This window comes from Dysidea avara, chromosome 2 (assembly GCF_963678975.1).
Source record: "Dysidea avara chromosome 2, odDysAvar1.4, whole genome shotgun sequence".
Classification (NCBI taxonomy): domain Eukaryota; kingdom Metazoa; phylum Porifera; class Demospongiae; order Dictyoceratida; family Dysideidae; genus Dysidea; species Dysidea avara.
In genome coordinates, this window is record NC_089273.1 from 42,725,768 (window position 1) to 42,749,858 (window position 24,091).

The window sequence follows — 24,091 nt, forward strand, 5'->3', positions numbered from 1 at the left end:
CATTGTATTAAACTAAACCTTATTTAAAACTGTTTATTATTGATTTTTTCTTTACTTTATCACAATTAGGATTGTATTGAATTGTATGTCAAACCAGAAATTATGACAGGATCTAATAAATGGTCAGCATATTATGACCGGATTTGCGAAAAGGACCTTTGTCACACACAAAATTTTACACTTTTTTTTAATGTAAAGCATCATAGTGCCATTCATTGCTTGAAATGTGCAATGAACGTAGCTACATTGTCTGGCTACATTTTGATACAATATACTAAGCACAAGTTAATCAGTATAAGGAGTCAAGTGTTAAATCATTTTTGTCTGCTGGTATGTCAAATGTGTACCTTTTCACAAATCCGGTCACATAATGTATGAGTGTCTATTGAGGAATACTCAACAACAGGTTATGTCCTAAATGTAACTGTCATCGTGATTCAGAGAAGAGAATGGAAATATGGAAGCTACCACAAATACTTGTGATTGTACTGAAGAGGTTGGTTATCTACATCTGTGACTGGCACTGCAAAAATAGGGCATAAGGGCACAAGCTAAACCCCATCACAAAGCAGATCATAAATAATCTTAATAACGGAATGATATAATTATTTACTTTTTGTAACTGGTATAATATTAGCTAATGAAAGTAGTAAAATAAGTGCTGAAACTTGCATAGCCATAATAGATGATGGCATAAAAAGTTATGGGTCTTGAAATGTTGAAAAGTAGACAGATACAATTATGTGGGCCAACATGCCCTGTTGACCTAGTCATATAATAATCTAATCCAAAACAGCCAAGCTGTAAAAAAAGTGTGCGGCCCTCAGAAAGGCTATGGTGAAAAAAGATGTGAAATCCAAGGTGGCGGCCAAGAAATGGCTGTGATGGTAGGTTAGTGGTAAAAATTTTAATAACGACAATTCAGGTGAATTTTTGTGCCGCTTCACAAAAATTCACCTGAATTGTCGTTATTAAAATTTTTACCACTAACCTACCATCACAGCCATTTCTTGGCCGCCACCTTGGATTTCACATCTTTTTTCACCATAGCCTTTCTGAGGGCCGCACACTTTTTTTACAGCTTGGCTGTTTTGGATTAGATTTCATTTCTTTTTGTATTTGTATACCCCAAAGCCGGCCTATGGCCAGCTTTGGGACTTTTTTAACCTATGTTTTTTTCTTTACTACAGGAAGAAGAAAAGATGAAGTAGATGTACTTTAAATATTTTATCAGTAAATGTACAAATTATATATACTGTATAATACATATGTGACCGGATTTGCGAAAAGGGGTCCAATTTGCCAACTTTGACAATTGATAACTTCAGATTGGAAAGAGCTATTGCCTTGATATTTGGGCAGTGGTGAGCACCACTATAGCTGAATACATGGTGAAATGTTCAGGTTAATATGTTACTTGAACACTGAGTTATGGTCTCCAACATTTACAGAATTGGATGTGTGTGGAAGACCCCTTTTCGCAAATCCGGTCACATATATTGATTACAGAAATCTCCATGGTGGTTTCTTTGTAACTGAACACTCTACAAGGTGACTTCTTCTAATTGCTCTCTCTACAGGGTGAATTGTTTGTAGCTGAACGATCTACAAGGTAACTTCTTCTAGCTGATCTCTCTACAGGGTGATGTGTTTGTAGCTGAATTTTGTATAGGTGATTTGTTTGCAGCTGAGCTCTTTACAGAATGGTTTCTTTGTAGTTGAACTCTCTAAAAGGTAACTTCTTCTAACTGATCTTTCTACAGGGCAATTTGTTTCTGGCAGAATTTTCTACAGGGTGATTTCTTTGCAGCTGAACTCTCTACATGGTGGTTTCTTTGTAGCTGAACTCTCTACAAGGTAATTTCTTCTAGCTGATCTCTCTACAGGGAGGTTTGTTTGTAGCTGAACTATCTACAAGGTAACTTCTTATAGCTGATCTCTACAGGGTGATTTGTTCGTAGTTGAATTCTGTACAGGTGATTTGTTTGCAGCTGAGCTCTTTACAAAATGGTTTCTTTGTAGCTGAACTTTCTCCAAGGTAACTTCTTCTAACTGATCTTTCTACAGGGTGATTTGTTTGTAGCTGAACTATCTACAAGGTAATTTCTTCTAGCTGATCTCTCTACAGGGCGATTTGTTTGTAGCTGAATTCTGTACAAGTGATTTGTTTGCAGCTGAGCTCTTTACAGAATAGTTTCTTTGTAGCTGAACTCTCTACAGGGTGATTTGTTTGTAGCTGAAATCCCTACAAGGTAACTTCTTCTAGCTGATCTCTCTACAGGGTGATTTGTTTGTAGCTGAACTCTCTACAGGTGATTTGTTTGTAGCTGAACTCTACAAGGCGATACTTCTAGGTGATCTCTCTACAGGATTCCTTGTTTCTAACTGAACTCTCAACAGGGTGATCTGTTCATAGCTGAACTTTCTACTGGGTGATTTGTTTGCAGCTGAACTCTCTAAATGGTGGTTTCTTTGTAGCTGAACTCTCTACAATGTGACTTCTTCTAGCTGAACTCTCTACAAGGTGACTTGTTTCTAGCTGATCTCTCTACAGGGTGACTTGTTTCTAGCTGAACTCTCTACAGGTGATTTGTTTGTAGCTGAACTCTCTACATGGTGGTTTCGTTGTAGCTGAACTCTCTACAAGGTAACTTCTTCTAGCTGATCTTTTTCACTGCATATTTGTTTGTAGCTGAGTTCTCTACAGGGTGATTTGTTTGCAGCTGAACTCTCTACATGGGAGTTTCATTGTAGCTGAACTCTCTACAATGTGACTTCTTCTAGCTGAACTCTCTACAGGGTGACTTGTTTCTAGCTGAACTCTCTACAGGTGATTTGTTTGCAGCTGAACTCTCTACATGGTGGTTTCTTTGTAGCTGAACTCTCTACAAGGTAACTTCTTCTAGCCGATCTTTCTACAAGGTAATTGAGTTTTTTGCAGCTGAACTCTTTACATGGTGGTTGCTTTGTAGCTGAACTCTCTAAAAGGTGACTTCTTCTAGCTGAACTCTCTACAGGATGATTTGTTTGCAGCTGGATTCTCTACGTGGTAGTTTCTTTGTAGCTGAACTCTCTACAATGTGACTTCTTCTAGCTGAACTCTCTACAGGATGATTTGTTTGCAGCTGGATTCTCTACGTGGTAGTTTCTTTGTAGCTGAACTCTCTACAATGTGACTTCTTCTAGCTGAACTCTCTACAGGGTGACTTGTTTTTAGCTGATCTCTCTACAGGGTGACTTGTTTCTAGCTGAACTCTCTACAGGTGATTTGTTTGCAGCTGAACTCTCTACATGGTGGTTTCTTTGTAGCTGAACTCTCTACAAGGTAACTTCTTCTAGCTGATCTTTCTACAGGGTGATTTGTTTGTAGCTGAATTCTCTACAGGGTGATTTATTTGCAGCTTAACTCTCTACAAGGTGACTTCTTCTAGCTGAACTCTCTACAGAGTGATTGATTTTTTTTGCAGCTGAACTCTCTACATGGTGGTTTCTTTGTAACTTAACTCTCTACAGGGTGATTTGTTTGTAGCTGAACTCTCTACAGGGTGATCTGTTCATAGCTGAACTCCCTATAAGGTAACTTCTTCTAGCTAATCTTTCTACAGGGCGATTTGTTTGTAGCTGAGTTCTCTACAGGGTGATTTGTTTGCAGCTGAACTCTACATGGTAGCTTCTTTGTAGCTCTACAATGTTACTTCTTCTAGCTGAACTCTCTACAAGGTGACTTGTTTCTAGCTGATCTCTCTACAGGGTGACTTGTTTCTAGCTGAACTCTCTACAGGTGATTTGTTTGCAGCTGAACTCTCTACATGATTGTTTCTTTGTAGCTGAACTCTCTACAAGGTAATTTCTTCTAGCTGATCTCTCTACAGGCCGATGTGTTTGTAGCTGAACTCTCTACATGATGGTTTCTTTGTAGCTGAACTCTCTACAAGGTGATTTCTTCTATAGCTGATCTTTCTACCGGGTGATTTGTTTGTAGTTAAACTCTCTACACGATAGTTTCTTTGTAGCTGAACTCTCTACAAGGTGATTTCTTCTATAGCTGATCTTTCTACAGGGTGATTTGTTTGTAGTTAAACTCTCTACACGATAGTTTCTTTGTAGCTGAACTCTCTACAAGGTGATTTCTTCTATAGCTGATCTTTCTACAGGGTGATTTGTTTGTACCTGAACTATCTACATGATGGTTTCTTTGTAGCTGAACTCTCTACAAGGTAACTTCTTCTAGCTGATCTCTCTACAGGACAATTTGTTTGTACCTGAACTCTCACATGATTGTTTCTTTGAAGCTGAACTCTCTACGAGGTGATTTCTTCTAGCTGATCTTTCTACAGGGTGATTTGTTTGTAGCAGAACTCTCTACAAGGAAACTTCTTCTAGCTGATCTCTCTACAGGGAGATTTGTTTGTAGCTGAACTCTCTATACATGATTTGTTTGCGGCTGAATTCTCTACATGATGGTTTCTTTGTAGCTGAACTCTCTACAAGGTAACTTCTTCTAGCTGATCTCTTTACAGGGTGAATTGTTTGTAGCAGAACGATATACAAGGTAACTTCTTCTTACTTATCTCTCTACAGGGTGATTTGTTTGTAGCTGAACTATCTACAAGGTAACTTCTTCTAGCTGATCTCTCTACAGGATGATTTGTTTGTAGCTGAACTATCTACAAGGTAACTCCTTCTAGCTGATCTCTCTACAGGGTGATTTGTTTGTAGCTGAATTCTGTATAGGTGATTTGTTTGCAGCTGAGCTGTTTACAGAATGGTTTCTTTGTAGCTGAACTCTCTACAAGGTAACTTCTTCTAGCTGATGTATCTACAGGGTCACTAGTTTGTAGCTGAATTCTCTACATGGTGGTTTCTTTGTAACTGAAGTATCTACAAGGTGACATCTTCTAGCTGATCTTTCAACAGGGTGATTTGTTTGTATCTGAACTCTCTACAAGAAATCTTCTTCTAACTGATGTTTTAACAGGGTGAATTGTTTGTAGCTGAACTCTCTACAGGGTGGTTTGTTTGTAGCTGATCTCTATACAGGTTACTTATTTCTAACTGATCTCTTGAATTCTGTTCAGGGTGACTGCTCTATTAGGATGACTGCTCTATTAGAGTATCTCGATCTCGCACTTGCTACACCAAGTTGGATTTCGTGTTATAACTCCGTGGCTTTAAGTCTGATTCTTCTACATCATTGAAGAACCTTTCTAAGATGATAACTCCATCTGTACAGCGATTTTGAAAGCATTACCCCAAGCGGTTTACCTGGTAGGCGTGGCAAGCATAATAATAATAATAATAATAAAATAAAAATATTAAAAATTAGCTAATCTCGATTGCGTAATTGTTACACACTGTTGATTTTTTCGCTGTATCTTCCTGGTTTTTAGCTCGATTTCTTTCAAACCACAAAAGGTTTGAGGTTCAATAGTTAACCTATTCACCCACCGATTTTCAGCTTCTTCCCATACGCGGTTTACCCTGTAGGCGTGACAACATATTGGTGTTATTTTTCGTGCATAATCGCTCATAACTCTTTTCCTGTTTATGGTATTCCAGCCAAAGTTGGTACCGAGATGCGCCTTTATACCCCCCTTCTGTGTGCCAAATTTCAAGGCAATCGGATAACGCGTTCGAGTTTTATAGCAGTTTTTGTAAGTGTGCGACAAGAAAAAGAAAAATAAGAAGAAGAAGAAGAAGAAGAAAAAAAAAACGAAGAAACTCAGCCAATTTTTGAAGTCGCATATCTCGGGAACGCGCGAAGCGATTTCGCTCAAATTTGGAATGTAGAGTGCTGCAGTTGGGGGGCATGTCCACAGCAAAAATCGTCTTGTTTCATCAAGGAAGCACAGAGCTACGGAGGTGCGAAAATTGCGTTTTCTTTCTTCCTGTCAATATACTCACGGGTGTTACGCGCCGGCTTCTTGGGCCGCACGACACACTACCGTGTGTCTTGATACCACTTTGACACCCCAGATTAAAGGAAACCTCAAGGCTATATTTCATGTATTGTCCTGACCACAGAGCAATATAATGATATTATTATCTAATCAAAAAAAAAATAGCTAAGCTGTAAAAATACAGTGCTGCCCCTTAAAAGGGCATTGTAAAAAACGATGTGAAAACCAAGGGGGAAGCCAAGAAATGGCTGTGATGGTTGGTTAATAGTAAAAATTTTAATAACAATTCAGGTGATTTTTTTGCCACATGTTCTTGGCACCAAATTCACCTGAATTGTCGTTGCTAAAATGTTTACCATTAACCTACCATCATGGCTATTTTGTGGCCATCATCTTGGATTTCACATATTTTTCACCATTTATATTAACATGCCATCACAGCCATTTCTTGGCTGCCACATTGGATTTCACAGATTTTGTCACTATGACCTTTGTAAGGCTGCGCCTCTTTTTACAGCTTGAGGGTTTTTGATTAGATCTCAATGTCAGTAAAGTTCACTTACCGTTGCTTATTGGTGCCATCGCAGTTGTTTAAACTTGCACTTCTCTACTTCCATCAGCTGAATTGGAACCTTCAGTATATTCAAAACATATTAAGAAATAAACTCAGACGTTTTTCTACCACTGTACTGTTGATTTACAGTCCCATTAATAGGAGTACTCGAGCATTCTTCACCGCAAGACTGGCGTAAATTCACTTACTGGCTTGTACCCAGCCTTATAACTGATTTCTGTACAAGTTCTTCCATGCTTTAAGTTGTCATAGCAGATATTATGACATGGAACTAAATCAGATCTAACTGTGCAATATATGCTTCTATCGCTTTAATACTAAAGTTTCTTTATTTCGTGTGTTATGACATAATATGATTTATATACCATAATACACTATACTGTGTTATATCTATCACACAAAACAAAATCTGACTAAATAACATGCACCAATTTATCCCACTAGTAGCAAAGGTTGATAACAGCCAAGTATATTTTACCATTTCAGTGGGCCTTTAAGATTCGTGCATTGATCATGTACTACTTTGTTGAATAAGGTTCGACTACCGTCATCAGCGAAGATATAAGATTTCTGAATATGTTCATTATCCAATAAAGGGATTGAACATGTCTCGTTATGTGGTAGGGGATGACAGTCCAAATGAATATCACCTCTATGCTATCACTGTAAGTACACACTTGTAATGATATCAATATCAACTCATTCTCTTTCTAGAACCACACTGAGACATCACATAGAGGCCACTGTAAGACATTGGCCAACAACAATAGATAAGTTACAGACCTCCATTTCCTTGTAGACACAGCTTGCTGTCAATATCCTTATAACGAAAACAAGTTCTACAAGTTTGACGATGAGAATGTATCTGAAATTGGAATCAATGAATTACAAGTAAGCAATCACCCCTATACCATTAAGATATTTGGATACCCCAAACCCACAAATCATTGTTCATGATTAAGAGTTTTAATTTTTTTAATCCATTGTTGCTAAATAATTATATATGTATTCTTAACTTTTATTAATTGCATTTGAACTTAAATGTTGTTATGGAAGCATGAATTTTCACCAAAGCACTTAGCAAACACTATGAACCAAAAATCTGACCAATGAAGAACCATGAGAACTTACTTAAATAATGTATGAAGAACATCACTTGTGAGGAACGGACAGGAGGATCTGTGAATAATGTGCTTAGTTGCTGAAATACAGCTACAATATTGTCTAAAACAAGACACCGTGGTAATAATGTTTTTAATTAAAATACACCAGCACTAGAAACATTATCTCTTACACAAGAAACCAAGCTAAAAGTATATTTATACAAAATGTTAACAGCTTTATTCGAATCCCTGATTTTTGCTCAGGAAAATATTGCCATAAATGAGTAAAACTACACATGTGCTTACAAGTGCACCAGTTGCTAAGTGTGTTGTTTCTATGTTATCTTGTACTGTTCCATGTGTTTTCTTGTACCTTTTATATACCTGTCCAGTCAGCATGCTATTATTCTACCAAAAAAATTGCCTATTACTGGCTGATACACAACAAAAAATACTAATGCCCGCTTAATTGTGCAATAATTTATTATTATTATTATTAACCATCAAATTTATGATGAACAAGGTGTATACAAAATAAAAGCAAGTGCACAGGAATTTTCAACTAGAGTAGGGACCATAGCACATTGATAAAAAGTACTGAAACAAGTTGCAGTAGTCCACGATATAAATCACAGTAAAACAATAAAAAGTGTTATATCCCTACTGTGCTCAAGATACCATAATGGAAATGCACAGTAGGGATATAACACTTCTTATTGTTTTACTGTGATTTAATATCACGGACTACTGCAACTTGTTTCAGTACTTTTTATCGATGTGCTATGGTCCCTACTCTAGTTGAAAATTCCAAATTTTTCTGTGTGCTTGTAAAAATACATTCATCTGAAAAGTGAAGTATCCATTACGCTTTGTTGTCAGCTTTGTTCAACCTGTTACGCAGCATTTCAAGAACTGTTCGAAAAGCACCTCTGCAATCCATGCATACCGAAAGAGATGGTGCCACGCGTGCCCCGGTTATATCAATTATCATCTGAAAAGTGAAGTATCCATTACGCTTCATTGTCGGCTATGTTCAACCTGTTACACAGCAGTACGAATCAAGAACTGTTTGAAAAGCACCTCTACTATCAAAATAGCCACTATGACAAACACGGACGATTTCCGTTCTTGTTTCCGTTACGAAGGGAAGCCATCACGGGCTAACGCCAAATTGACACTTTTTGCTGTCAGCAAAGATGAATGGGTCACAAAGGAGGACACTGGTAAGTCCATTAAGAATGCATTGTATGTACTGCGGTATGCCAAAAGGCACCTGTTGGGCCAAAGCGACGTTGAACAGTGAAAAAATCAAGCCTGTAACGTTAGCCATTGTTGAGTTACGTTTGTCTGAAGGAATCAGGCAGTCAGTCAGTCAGTCAGTAGAAAATTCTGTTGAATAAAAAATTTTTAAATTCCGTAGCAACTTGTTGAAAGCGTTTCGGGTCAATCTGAAATCAGTTTTGGGCTTAGTTTTACCTAACCAATACTACCTCATCGTCGTCTGGGAAAATTGAGGCTGTTTTTGGGTGATGTTATTTTGTGGGCGACACCTACTCCTTTGTGGTCCCTACTATACACTGCTATCGTAGTGTATGATATCTGGAGGCAATATTATAGTAGTGGTAATATGCTACAAATGTGAGCAATTCAGCCAACCTGATGATTTATGGTGACAGTAAACAGACATGTCTGGTTTGGATCCATCAAATATTCAAAAAAGGCTGTAACAAGACTATACACTTTTATTAGAAAAAAATTTGATGAACAGATCCAACAGTACTACAAATCAGCCAGATTTCAAGAACTTGTGTAATTCCATCCTTGAGTTATTAAATGTTTGTGAGGGCTTATCTCAACATATACGTACATACTAGAGCATCAAGTGTTGATAACAGTGGAGTATGTTATTGTGTGGATAGTGTACTTCACTTTTGTACCTACTTACATGCATAGAGATGATATTGTAGCATTGCATTATAGTAGCTATGTATTCCTTAGTGCTGTTTGGGAAGTCAAGCATATTATGTCGTATTTTTTTATAGGACATATTGTCAGAAGAGAAGTGAGAGGCTAGAGTAGAGTTGTGTAAAGTGAGAGATATCGTCAAGACAGGATTTTGGGATAGGTTGATATCGTGGAGGAATTTAAAACACTATGGAACCTCCTTTTCTTCAGAGCTACACTTTACCGTTAAACTGCAAGTGAGTATTTGTGTTTAAATATTGTATTGACTCTTCAAACCAGCATAACCTGATAATGGTTAAGGCTATGTGTTGATTTTGTCACTGTTACATGTGCTTCAGACTGATAGATCCCTTTAAGCATACCACAATCCATGTGCTTACTTTTGTCCTCCTTTGTATCCCTTTCTTTTTCTTTTTTTTTGCTGACAATGCAAGGTGTCAATTTGTGGCAGCTTGTTATGGTGTTGCCTGTAGTTTCCATGTACTGACTGTCATGTTTACAATGGAAATCATCAGTATTCTGGTTTAATTGTAGACGGACTTCTCGTACAGTCTTTTATTTGTAATGCTGCGAAATTCAGTTGAAAACAAAGTGTAATGTCCTCTTCACTTTTCAGCAGTTGATTGTTGGGTTACACATTCAGATGTAAAATTAATTTTATGATATGTCTCTTCTTTTGATGTGGTTTGTGGGTTCACCAGTCATGACTGCAGACAAGTACAAAGAAAAAAATGGAATATTAAGTTCCATTAAGAATAAAAAAGGAAAACCTGCAGATGTAAGTACGTAATAGTGGAGATTTAATACCATGGCTATAGACTGAAGTAGGGATTAAATGTGACAAGATCTGCAAAAACCTGACATTATGGTAAATTTTCAGTATATAGGCTATTGATTGCAATGGGTAAAATATTTGCATAATTGAAAAAAATTGTAAAATCTTTAAACGCTTTTTCTTTGTGAAGAAGATAAACACCTGGATATCATCATATTTGTCTACTCAAGAGAAGTTCAAAAATCTTTGTTTCGTTGCAGTAGACTAAAGGATACGTGAGTTATGGTTTTTTTTGTTTTTTTTTAACGTCACGTCTAAGCGATTGTACGTGATCGATCTTTTTTCACAGATTTAGTCTCTTTATGTAATGAAGAAAGGTGATTGAAGGGAAATCTTACCCAGTAATGGACTCCCCTATTCATGGCAAACATAATCGTCCAAGTTGCAACTCTGTACTGTATTGTGTTTGTAAGTTACAGCCATTTTTGTAAACACCTGTAATTTATTTTCCCAAATGATACTTTTCAGTACAAATCGATTTTTCTGTTGTTGCTACTTTGTAGGGCTGTAACTCCAAAAGTTGTTGGCATACGAGGCTGAAACTTGGCCAGAGCATACAGTACACTTGGCTAAGTAGATTATAAATATTCAATTTGTAAAAATGTACCATTGTGTTGGGTTTTTGCAGATCTGGTCACCAATGTCCACTAGTATAGTGTGGGTGACCTCCCTTGTTTTATTTCTGTGATCCCTAATCGAACTTACACACTTATAACACATGGTCTAGCTTTTATTCATGTATTATTATTGTTGTAATTACAGGAAACATGCAAGTTGATATCAAGGAGAACAGGCGGAGCATTGTAATTGTATGTAGTTGATGAATGGTTCATCTCTTTGTGTCAGGAGACACTTGAAGCTAAAGGAGACACTTGAAGTTAAAGCAAAAGATTTCAGAGTGAGTTAGTATCATTAATTGTGACCCAGTCTGCGTAAAGGGGTCTTATAGCCTTTCCAAATTGTCAAGTTTGACTAATCACAATTCCTCATGTTTTCAACCTATCACCTTCATATTACACCAAGCCATAGTGCTATGTTAGGGGTATAAGGTGACCATATTCACAAGTGAAGTTACAGGTTGGCAATTGAAAAGGTTATAAGACCCCTTTTCACAGGCCGGGTCACAATTTCTATTGAATTCTGTTGTATTCAAGTCATAGACAACTACACAATTTTACATGTGGAAATAAATTTTTTTGTTTTTAAATTGCATGTAAGATTTTTAGTGTTTATCTCCAGTTGTCAAACTGCTACGTATTACAGTTTTCTTCAGCCATTGGGAAGTCAGTGAGTGTCCATACAACTTGTTGTAGAACAAACAGCTGAGTTAGTTTGACAAGTTGTACCAGGTTGCACATTTCTTTTTGTGAAATAAATTTAGTGTTCTTTTCATAACTCTTACTGTATCGGCCCATACAGTACTGTATCGGCCCATACAGTACTGTATCGGCCCATACAGTACTGTATTGAGAATGTTTTAGCACTTTCAGCACAAGTTGTTGCATATGGTCAGTTACTCCCCAGCTTCTTGTTTATTCATTTTGCAGCCATAAATTAAAATGAGGTTTGGTGTTTAAACAGTTTCACAACTCTTCTTAATGTTTTGGCAGCTGACTTGTGTGATAAGTAAAAACCAGAGCTGAAGTGGATAAACAGGTTATAGTTTGTGTAAGACTATCAGTAAACTGAGTGCTACTCGTTTCAGATGCTCAAATCAGTACTGCATGTGGATCTGGGATATTTTCAACATCGAACGTAGTTATGGGACCAATAATCTTACTGCCTGTATTAACAGGCTCCACCTACTCACAGTTTGTAGTGCTTTCCCAATAAACTATGCAGTTTAGTGTATGTTCATATTGTGATACACAATACATTGTGAATTTGTACAAGCAACTGTGAAATAAACTAATTCCCACAATCAATCATTTCTAGTGGTACTATAAGTTAGGTACAGAAGTTTGTTAGGTTCTGTAACACTATTTTACAGTACTGTATGCTGAAATATAGTTAATTTTTGGCAAGGTTTCCTACAGAGACTGAAGGGAACTTGAAACTTGATGTGTAGTGTAAGCAAGGGTTCATAATATTAAAAATGAACTCTTGGTGTGGTGTAAGCATGTATGAAATTATGTATAGAAATTATGTGTACATGTAAGTATGTTTAAATAGAGAATTGGGGTGGATGCTAATGTATAATATACCACTATGTAATACTTTGTGTGGGCAGATCAAAGGAATTTTTGGGTATACGTATCTAGTATTACCCTGTGGTCCAGGCGTTAATTTTATAATAGCCTCTAACTCACGAGGTAGCAGTAGCGCCCGGTTTGTTTATAAAAGCTCAAACAGAAATCGATTATGGGAATAAATTAATGCTCACGTGGCTGTTATCTTGAGTTGCAGTTTGGCAACGAGGAGTACTCAGATGGAGACATGTCGGTATCCTTGCCATTCTATAGAAGTGATTATAATTTATTAGTAATAATTAGACAAATGTCAGACCAACTTTATGGTTGATCTGACATGGCTGCCAGCTAAAATCAGCCAACAATACTATTTGCTTTGTTTACACTGTTGGGAAACATTAGTTGAAGATGAGAACTAGTCTTATTGTGCATACACAAGTATTTTGGCACATTTTCGAATAGGGACCATATCCACATTACAGATAACACGGGTTCACCATGCTATAACGAAGTTTACCTCTTTAGCTCTTTAGTATCAAGACACACGGTAGTGTGTCGTATGACCCAAGAAGCCGGCACGCAACACCTGTGAGTATATTGACAGGAAGAACGAAAACACAATTTTCGCACCTCCGTAGCTCTGTGCTGCCTTGATGAAACAAGACGATTTTTTGCTGTGGACATTTCCTCCAACTTCAGTACTCCACATTCCAAATTTGAGCGAAATCGCTTCAAGCGTTCCCAAGATATGCGACTTAAATTGTCTTAGTTTCTTAGTTTTTTTTTTCTTTATCTTATTTTTCTTCCTCTTTTTGCACACTTACAAAAACCGCTATAAAATGTGAACACAATATCCGATTGCCTTGAAATTTGGCACACAGAAGGGGGGTATAAAGGCGCATCTCTGTACCAAATTTGGCTGGAATATGATAAACAGGCAAAGAATTATTAGTGATTATTCACGAAAAATAACACCAATATGTTGTCACGCCTACAGGGTAAACCGCTTACGGGAAGAAGCTGAAAATCGGTGGGTGAATAGATTAACTATTGAACCTCAAACCTTTTGTGGTTTGAAAGAAATCGAGCTAAAAACCAGGAAGATACAACGAAAAAACCAACAGTGTGTAACAACTATGCAATCGATGTTAACTAATAGAAAAACGACTACTTTCCACGCCCACCAGAAAAATTGCTTGGGGTAATGCTTTGAAATTCGCTGTACAGATGGAGTAATCATCTTAGAAAGGATCTTCAATGGTGTAGAAGAATCAGACTTAAAGCCACAGAGTTATAACACGAAATCCAATTTGGTGTAGCAAGTGCGAGATTGAGATACTCTAATAGAGCAGTCACCCTAATAGAGCAGTCACCCTGAAGAGAATTCAAGATATCAGCTGGAAATAGGTAACCTGTATAGAGATTAGCTACAAACAATTCACCCTGTAGAGATATCAGCTAGAAGAAGTTACCTTGTAGAGAGTTCAACTACAAAGAAACCACCATGTAGAGAGTTCAGCTACAAACAAATCGCCCTGTAGGGGGATCAGCTAGAAGAAATTACCCTGTTCAGAGTTCAGCTACAAAAAAGCCATCATGTAGAGAGTTCAGCTGCAAACAAATCACCTGTAGAGAGTTCAGCTACAAACAAATTACCCTGTAGAAAGATCAGCTAGAAGAAGTCACCTTGTAGAGAGCTCAGCTACTAACTAGTGACCCTGTAGAGACATCAGCTAGAGAAGTTACCTTGTAGATAGTTCAGTTACAAACAGTTCACCCTGTAGAGAGATCAGCTAGAAGGACTCACCTTGTAGAGTGTTCAGTTGCAAAGAAACCATGCACCATGTTGAGTTCTGTAATAAATATATGTATTATATATATATATATATATGTACCACTCTGCGTGGGCAGTTCAAAGGCACCGCCAGTGCCATAATTTGTATATTGCACTGCTGCAGACTGCAGCGAGTGCATTATAACTTATAACGCACTGGTTGCGGTTTTGTAGACCACAACGAGTGCATTATAAGTTATAATGCACCGACCGCAGTGCAATATACAGATATTGCACTGGCTGCGGTTTTGTGCAGCATAGCACAAGTGCCGGTGGCGAAGACCACTACGACACCTCACCTAATAGGTGGAAGGACACTTAACAGATCACTTGAATTCTTTTATAGCCTGACATGTAAAGGTCGATTGTGTGCCATAACGTCACCAATACGTATAATGTTTACAAGTAGCCAATGGCGATCGAAAAAGCCAACACGGGTGGCCACAACTCTAGCCTACATATATATAAACGTACTTGTACACCTTACTAGTCTGGTGCCATCTTAGCCCAGATTAAACTGTAGTCCACTTCGACAATGACTCAATAAAACAAATATATTCTAAATAATGCTAACCTTTACGTTCGATTGTGGTAACCAGTTTTGTCATGCCACCAGATTCGAGTTTAGCCAGTGTGAATAGTAAGAATTAGACTAGTATCGTTTAGTACTTAGGTTTTGTTTACTTAAACCATCTATTTAGCTGCTTTTTTTCGCTCGAGAGAATCACTATGGCGATTAGACTGGCGCTTAGTCTATATGGCGATTGAGTGATCACGCTGGCATGCTGAGCACTACATGATGAGAGTCGAACAGCGAATGCAGGTTATTGATATAACCCATAGCGTACTAGCTTTCAATATCTCAGGTGGCTGCAGTACTGCAGGGGGAACGTCATCGCAACGTCAGGCTTGGTTACCCACAATCGATGTTAGAAACCTGGCCTTTATAAGTGTTACAGCTGTCTTGTGAGACTCTCCCCACCTATTAGGTGAGTGGTACATAACAGTTATACAACGTGCACTCGTGCTCTGCCTGTATAAACGCACTTGCCTTCGGGCTTAACGGCCCTCAGGCTCGTGCGTTTATATCAGGCAGAGCACTCGTGGCCATTGTATAACTATATAATATACCACACCTGTGGTTGAGATCAAAATGGCCGTGCTGTGGTATATAACTGATATACCACGCTTTGTGGCTACGCTTACTATATATGGTGTAACTTCACACATTCCGCGAAATCCTTATCTAAACGGTAAACAAGTCTCTAATAACAAGCGCGTAAATCAACCAACAATTATTCACCTCAGGAGCTGCAACAAGTTTTGATGAACTCTTGTCTCCTTCGTGGATAACTCACTAATCGCAACTATGTGGGCGTGGCACCGTTAAAAGTGTAAAACGTCTGATCCATCAAGAATTTCTATTGATTTCCATCTCCAGGAAGTGCTGTTTCACTATAACTTACTATCTATAATCGTTTTCATCTACTGGGGTGTAGAATATAACAGTTATAACACGATTACTCGGGATATGACTAAATATACGCACTCTCACTCGAGCGCTGCGCGCTTTCGTGAATCATGCGTATATTTTAGTCATATCCCTCGTAAGCATGTTATAACTATAAAATATAATTTGTACATTTATTGATAAAATCAGAAATATTTAAAGTATTCATCTACTTCATCTTTTCTTCTTTCCTGTGGAAAAGAAAAAAAAAGATAAGTTTAAAAAGCCCCAAAGCTGGCCATACGGGGTATACAAATACAAAAAGAAGTGAAATCTAATCCAAAACAGCCAAGCTGTAAAAAGAGTGTGGCCCTCAAAAAGGCTATGGTGAAAAAAGATGTGAAATCCAAGGTGGCGGCCAAGAAATGGCTGTGATGGTAGGTTAATGGTAAAAAATTTAATAACAACAATTCAGGTGAATTTTGTGCCAAGACCCAAGCGGCACCAAAATTCACCTGAATTGTTGTTATTAAAATTTTTACCATTAACCTACCATCACAGCCATTTCTTGGCCGCCACCTTGGATTTCACATCTTTTTTCACCATAGCCTTTTTGGGGGCTGCACTCTTTTTTTACAGCTTGGCTGTTTTGGATTAGATAGGTTGTAATTAGTCTTTAAAGCATTAAAATGCTTGTAAATTCCCCACGATATGCAAAAACTCAACTTATCCGTGATATCCTTAGGACTCCTCCGTTTATTATAACAAACGTAGGTGCAATGTTACCTGCTGCCTAGCCACAATGGAATCTTTGAGGCATGTATATAAATGAATCCAGTGGTTTCACTTGTATTAGAATAGATGGTTAATCACCCGACAGGCTATCAGTCTGCACTAGAAGTGTTACATAATAGTTGTAACACGGGCACTCGTGGTGTGCCTGAATGTCCACCCTCAGCCCTTAATTCTTATAGCCTACAACGACACTTTGACTAAAGTCTGTTGACTGGGCTACTTAGAGAAAGTTAAATGAACACTGTATCTACTGCGGCTTACTTGTTATGCAGCGATGAACAACAGCGAGTCGCATTTCCGCGTTTCCAAATTCTAGCCAATTTAACAAGAGCAATTTAACTCGTCTATTTTAGTAACAAACGCTACATAACAATCCCAACTAGTCTGGGAAGGATCTGGTTTTTCCCAGAAACGGGAAGCCTATGTGTGTGTGCCTGTTTTAGCACTAGTGCATCTCACTATTAAAGGCATTGAACAGTTTGTAGTGATGTTAGATTTTGTTTCCTGTGTGATCTGTAAGGCCATGCCGCCATATGGTGGCTACAGCGGTAAATGAGTTAAAGGTTAAAATTGCCTTTGCAGGGATTTTTGTAGAAAATAAATTCAGGAAGGGCAATTCGAGCTTTTCAAAATTTGAGGGGGGGCAGAACTTAAGTCACCTAAAATTTACTTACCATAAAATTTAAATTAATTTTATCTTTGAACCAGTTGAAGCATGGTTCGGGGGGGGGGGGGGGGGGGGGGAGCAAAATGCCCCCATTGCCTCCTGCCCCCCCCTAAAAAAAATCCCTCCCTTTGCAATAGTTACTATCATGTAAAGTCTATGTGTACATTAGTAGTTGCATGTTGTGCTTATGTATGTGTATAAATCTCAATCCCACAATCAGTTTCTCCTAGGACTCCTATAAAGAGCAGTAGCATTACTAAAATAATTAGTATTGTTGAGACGTAGCATATGCATTCCGTATATGTATACGTAATTTTTTAGAAAGGGAGTGCTGCAAATGACAGTAGCAATCTTGACCTGTACAGCTTAGGGGTGGGCGATACCAGAAGCTTCAATACTATTCCAAGTACTTTTGTCATGATATTGATGAGTATCAATGCCGATACTGAGTACTTATGATTTTTGTGCTTAGTAGCCAATTTAACAGTGAACCACACATTCTCAGTGATGACTGGTGGGTTGACTAAAGCTTGTATTATAGTACAATACAGGTTTTTGCAATTGAATTTGTCACCTTTGCAATTGATTTAGTCTCTTTTGCATTAGAATTTGTCATGTTTGCACAAAAATTTGTCATAGCTACATTGACTGCAAGAAACCAGCCGCTCATGACAAAGTGAATCATCTTTGCCATGGAGAATACTACTTGAGACACTACAAGGTAACTGGAGCTGGTTTTACGCGAAGCCATTAAAGTTAATTAGCTTGTTTGTGAGTGACCACACCCATTGCTAATGGCGAAGCACAGTTGCGAATGTTGCTGAAGAAGCCCAGAGGAGGTTGGACATGATATAAGCGCTACTAAAAATTATTACTGTTAATTGCATATTTCCAATGCCAAGACAAAGATTAAGTGATAAATTTATTTATTTATTTATTTTTTATTTATTATTAATACTGTGCAGACCTCCATTAGGGAGTATAAAGCACAGATACATGCAAGAAAATAAAATGTACAACATTTTAGACTATATAGCTGGATTAATACAAAAATAGTCTACAATCCTTTTCTGAAAGTCATCTACATTGGTTGCTTCAATTGCAGTAGCTGGGAGGCTGTTCCATATTTTGATAGTGGCAGGGAAAAAAGAGTGCAAATAAATGTTTAAGTGGGCTGATACCTGTCTGAATCTGTAAGAGTGCCCTCTTGTACATGTGGTTATTGGCATAGGAAGGTGGTAACTGGAAATGGATGTTTCATTATGTAATATTTTAAAAAGCATGATAACCCGTGAGATTTCTCGCCTACACTCCAAAGATGTCCATCCAAGTGAGTTTAACATCCTTGTGACACTAGACATAAAACCATAATCACCAGTCACAAATCTTGCGGCTCTACGCTGCACCGACTCAACTAAGTTTATGTTTTTATTTGTAAAAGGTGACCACACAACACTAGAATATTCAACAACTGGTCTCACCATAGATATATAGCAGGCTTCTTTCACCCTAGCTGGGCAAGAACTAATGTTTCTTTGTAAAAAACCCCTAACTTGGTTTGCTTTATTAACAATTTTCTTAATATGTTCATTAAATGTTAAATGCTCATCCAGAATAACTCCCAAATACTTTGCATTAGGCACTGATCTCACCTCCTCACCATCCATATGTTAACAATACCTTGAGGGGTTTTGTTTGTTTGTAATGCGCAGTAGCTCACATTTGGATAAATTAAACGTCATTTGCCATGTTTTTGTCCATTGTGTTAGTGAATGCAGGTCTTGTTGTAAAATGTCATGATCTGCAGCAGAATGTATTGCTCGATAGAGCAACACGTCATCAGCATAAAGCCTAACAGATGATTTAACATTACCGGGTAGATCGTTGATATAGCAGAGGAATAATTATGGCCCTAAGACCGTCCCCTGAGGGACTCCAGATATCACATTACTAGGGCTACTGCTATATCCATTTATAATCACTTGTTGAGTTCTATTTGTCAGAAAATTCTGAATCCAATTGAGGGTATTGTTAAGAAGGTATTAGCAACAGACACACCTGGTTTTTTGTGATGTACAACAGAATTCTTATTGAAACACTAGTGCTCAAGTTTCCCGCTCTCTAATCAATTCTCCGTGAGGCCAGGCTGGAGGCGTCCGCTTCTTTTTTCAGTTTACTTGGAGGCAATTTCAGCATCCATATTACTTTCTTCAATGTTTATTCGGCTCAACCACAAGCACGTAAAGTGTCCTTATAGTTCTATCCATTGATTTATCCATAGATAACTGACGAAACTTGCAACACACGTGATCCCTTAAGATTTCAACAGTAATTTACAGGCTTGGAGTAGTGGGATTGAATGGGATAGATTGCCCTAAAACACTAAACTCGAGGTGCACTTTTGAATGGTACCTGTTAAAGCTTTGCTGAAGGCTTGGTTATACTTTCAATACAAATATATGTGCTCACGTGTGCCATGTCCATCCTCCTCTGGAAGAAGCTGTAGCTGAAGAATTATCGCCTTATAAAGAGTTGTTTACAACAGTTGTACTTCAACAAGATCATGGAGCAGCTGCTACATCTTGTTTTCGTGTTTACAGTAGCTGCCAATCTTTTTACGGACGAATTCTTGTGCAAATGGGACAAATTCTAATGCAAAAACGATTAAATCAATTGCAAAAGGGACAAAATCAATTGCAAAACCAACAAATTTAATTGCAAACAGGACGAATTCTACTGCAAAGACGACGAACTCTACTGCAAACGGGACGAATTCAATTGCAAAAACCTGTAATGGCTGAAACATTCCATTTTATAGTGTTTGCATTCGTAACACATGCACAATGTAAGTAAAATATCACGTGATCACAAAGTATCGAAAAAAGTATCAAAATTTCTGATTCTTCATAAAAAGTACACGATACCAAAGTATCGGATATTCTGGTATTGGTATTGATATTTTATTACTTGTATTGCCCACCCCTAGTATAGCTATTAAAATGTTTTTATGGTGCCTGCTATACTCAGACTCACAAAAAAAATTGAATTATTTTAGAGGAGCCTGCAAGAGTTTTTGTATTACACTGCAAGTGACTTTCATGTTGATGAGTAGGTTTTCAACTAATGTCTGGCTAACAGTAACTTCATTTTAAAATGGTGAAAGTTCTTTTCCGTTACAAAGACAAGCTACATATTATTAAGTTATATTGACTGCGTAGTTTTGTAGTTAACTTTTGTAGTAAACTGTACACGGGCTCTACCTTACTGTTTATTCACTCATAGTTGTGATGGATGATACTGAGTCAGGTTCATAGTGATATACAACAACTACAGTTACTGTAGGAGGGAACAGAATAAAGGTATGTACGTACATACGTATTTAGTGTTGTTGCAAGAAACTAGGGCTGCACCGATTCTAGTATCGGTATCGGTATCGGGCCGATACTGCTGTTTTCATGAAGTATCGGAATCGGCCATTATATATTTTGCAAATACCGATTCTTTATCACGTGCGAGAATAAAATAACATTCGTTTGTACTTGCTTATTTTACTAGCACAGTGGATGCCTAAAAGCATCAAGTATAATACTAATAGCTACCAGCAAAATTACTGATCTATGCTGAAACCTACGTGTGAAAGCACTTTACTGAGAAAGAGATCGATATACTCTAATAGAACAGTTAATAACTCTAATAGAGCAATCAGATAAAAGTGAGTTTCAGTATTTTTTTTGTAAACACCATTATGATATTATTATCTACACTTCTCCAGAAGAATACTGGAATATCCACTGGTTTGCATTTCAGTGACTTCCTTCTTTGTGAATCTGATTGGCTACTTCATTATAAACATGAACCATACTGAAAATGTGTACAAGAATACCATGAAATGCACTATATAATAAATTTGTGCACTATGAAGTAGCTACTTTAAGGTACTTGGTATCGGTACTTGTACTTGCAGATACTTCCCAGCTGAGTACTTGGTATTTGAAGTATCGGTAAAAAGTGGAATTGGTGCAGCCCTACAAGAAACTAACATAATTTATATGCTAAAGTAATTGGAAACATATGATAGTTACCGTGACCTTAAAAACTGCAAACTAAAAGTTATAGCCCTTTAAAACTATGCTGTAAGTCTTGGTATTGAGTGGTTTTAACGGTTTTAAAAATGGCACAGTTCTTTGTGATGGTATTGCAGTATGATTATAACATTGCATGATTTGTAGTGTGTGTACGTGCGTGTGTGGTGTGAGTGAGTGAGTGAGTGAGTGAGTGAGTGAGTGAGTGAGTGTGTGTGTGTGTGTGTGTGTGTGTGTGTGTGTGTGTGTGTGTGTGTGTGTGTGTGTGTGTGTGTGTGTGTGTGTGTGTGTGTGTGTGTGTGTGTATGCTAAAGTAGTTTTAAAGGGGAACTGAAGAGGAAATTAAAATACAACGCTATTATGATAAATTTGTTTATAATATAATCTGTAATCCATATGTAATGCTTAAAACCGCAGAAAATTTCTTTTTCATACGTAAGTTATTAAACGTGAAAGTTGGGTGATGCACACCCCTTTCGGTCACCATGGTATTTGTGGCATGACATCACTGGACCCAAATGCAAAGAATTTCCCTTTGGATTGCACTGGATTGATTAGTACATTAACATTTCGAGCAGATTGGTACTCTACTGTATTGCCAAAGGCTGCAACAACAACCAGTGCTGTGCTCCTAAGGGTACTAGCATACTAGCTTTCATCGTTTGCCAATAAAAGAGCCTACCTTGTTGAAACAAGTAAGATTTTTCGTGAATGTTTAAAAGTACTCACATTACTGCACATGTCCTGGCAGTAGCTTGTCAAACTGAAATTGGTGAATTCACCTATCGAAGACCTGAATGCTAGTGTTTGTAAGTGTGCAAATTTTTTAGGCCTAAAGTTAACATAAACCGATATGTTGTGTGTTGTATTAGAACATAGTGCACATGCATCAGTGTACTGGTCAGATTTAAGAGGATTCTGATCAGATTTAAGAGGGTATTGGTTAGAGTTAAGAGGGTACTGGTTGGAGTTTAGGGGCACTGGTTGTTTTGAACCGCTGCCAACCAGTGTGGGCAGAACCCTTCAGCAAACCTGTGATCAATAGCTAGAAACTGATTCTTTAATAATTGTACTTACCATTTGTGAGCAATATCGCTGTACTGGTACTCTGCTATGTGTTTTATGAGCTTGCTTGAAGCTGGTGTGAATGCCAAACTGCTGACTAGCTGTCACCCCAGACTCCTATAGACATTGTAGCAATGATTTTGTTGCTACCAGTAATGTATATTATTATTCATTGTTTCAAACAAACTTATAATGGCCTGTGCAATACAATTGGTTGTGTATTTCGTAAACGTTTTGAAAACGATTGAACTAGTGCTAGCGTTTTTATTCCGTTTTAAAAGCATTTTCTTAGGATTCTGCTCCACGTAACGAAAATGAAACAGCAGCGGAACAGGAACTTTTTTATCCGCTACTGTATTTTATCTTTTGTTGTAGTCTAAAAAGTAGTGCTTAGAGTCAGTGTGTTCGTATTCCTGAATACATATGTACATTCAAACTAAACACTTTTTAGTAGTATAAATTCACCAGTTGGAATTTAAAGATCTTGCTACCTTTCAAATGCAAATGTCAAAGCGTTCATTAGTAATCTGCTTTGATAATTACAGTTATAGACATTTGAAGTTTCCTACACAAGGCAAGGCATCATGGAGGCAGCAAGAATGGAGGATTTTGAGTGCAGGTGTTGTGTGCATGGTTACCACATATATCAGACAATATGGGATGTAATAATGGGAGAGACGCTAGAGTGTACAAGAGCACCACTCAATGAGCATGACAGATATTTGGTGGCAGTGAAAAAAGATGGCTTCATCATTGGACAGCTGCCAAGAAAGATTTCAAGGATTTGTTTGCTATTTTTTTGCAATGAGGCGGATGCATAAGTTGCACAATACTTGGTAGAAGGTGTTATTCATCAGACCTACTACAAGGTGTGTATGGAAATTCCATGCCTACTTAATTTTAGAGCACCCTCAAAAGAAATACAAAAGTTGAAAACTGTTTTCTGTATATGATTAAGCAATGATGAGATACGGAAAGCTGAGAGGAAACTCAAGGATGAACTGTAAGTTCATTACACATGATTTTTTCCTGTACAAAATTATTTTCCCTGTTAGCATTCACATATGGTAAAATAATTCTTTCAATGTGTTGTATCATGGTAGTTTCTGTTGAATAGTGAGTTTTAGTATGATGTGATGTGCCAATCCACTGGGAACTTGTAGTGAGGAAGACAACGTTCGTTGTACCTGTATAAATTAATTGAATAAGGAGAAAATCTCCCTGAATAGATCCATAAAACGGCTGTGATCTGCTGCTTATCTTTCAAACCGGTAAGCTGTACTCTTGTTGTACCTTGCACATGCATCGTCCAAGGTGAAGACAGGACAACAATGATTTCTGTTTGATCCCAATTTAAAATCAACTCTGGTGGGATTTCCTCCATTGTAACTGTTTCAACCACTGATCAAAGAAATGACTCGTTGATTTCAGAAAAATCTGTCACACTGTATTTGCTCTTAGCTGTTGTGGCTTTTCCCTCACTTTCTTGACGTACAACTGTAATTTTTTTATCCAGGTCTTTTCCCAAAAGTAGTGACCTTCCACGTGCATTTTCTGGCAGAGTCCTTATAGGTTAGTAATACCACACTGCTGGCGGAGTTTCATGTCCTCTCAATATGTGTCACGTATTGA

General features: G+C 37.7%; 1 protein-coding gene across 4 annotated transcripts in view; it reads left to right on the forward strand.

Annotated features, from left to right (window-relative positions):
- The window catches only part of LOC136247382 (uncharacterized), a 50,674-nt gene that overhangs the window by 7,981 nt on the left and 18,602 nt on the right, over positions 1-24,091 (forward strand). For 2 of the 4 annotated variants that reach the window (XM_066039061.1, XM_066039060.1), the window contains 8 exons: positions 70-122; positions 404-496; positions 7,010-7,139; positions 7,189-7,219; positions 7,274-7,365; positions 9,620-9,778; positions 11,140-11,275; positions 20,595-20,671. In XM_066039061.1, the coding sequence (XP_065895133.1) occupies positions 103-122; positions 404-496; positions 7,010-7,139; positions 7,189-7,219; positions 7,274-7,365; positions 9,620-9,643 (390 nt within the window). In that variant the 5' untranslated portion in view covers positions 70-102 and the 3' untranslated portion in view covers positions 9,644-9,778; positions 11,140-11,275; positions 20,595-20,671. Of the gene's footprint in view, positions 1-69; positions 123-403; positions 497-7,009; positions 7,140-7,188; positions 7,220-7,273; positions 7,366-9,619; positions 9,779-11,139; positions 11,276-20,594; positions 20,672-23,004; positions 23,463-24,091 lie in introns of all 4 variants that reach the window. The other 2 variants (XM_066039062.1, XM_066039063.1) reach the window with 2 other exon arrangements.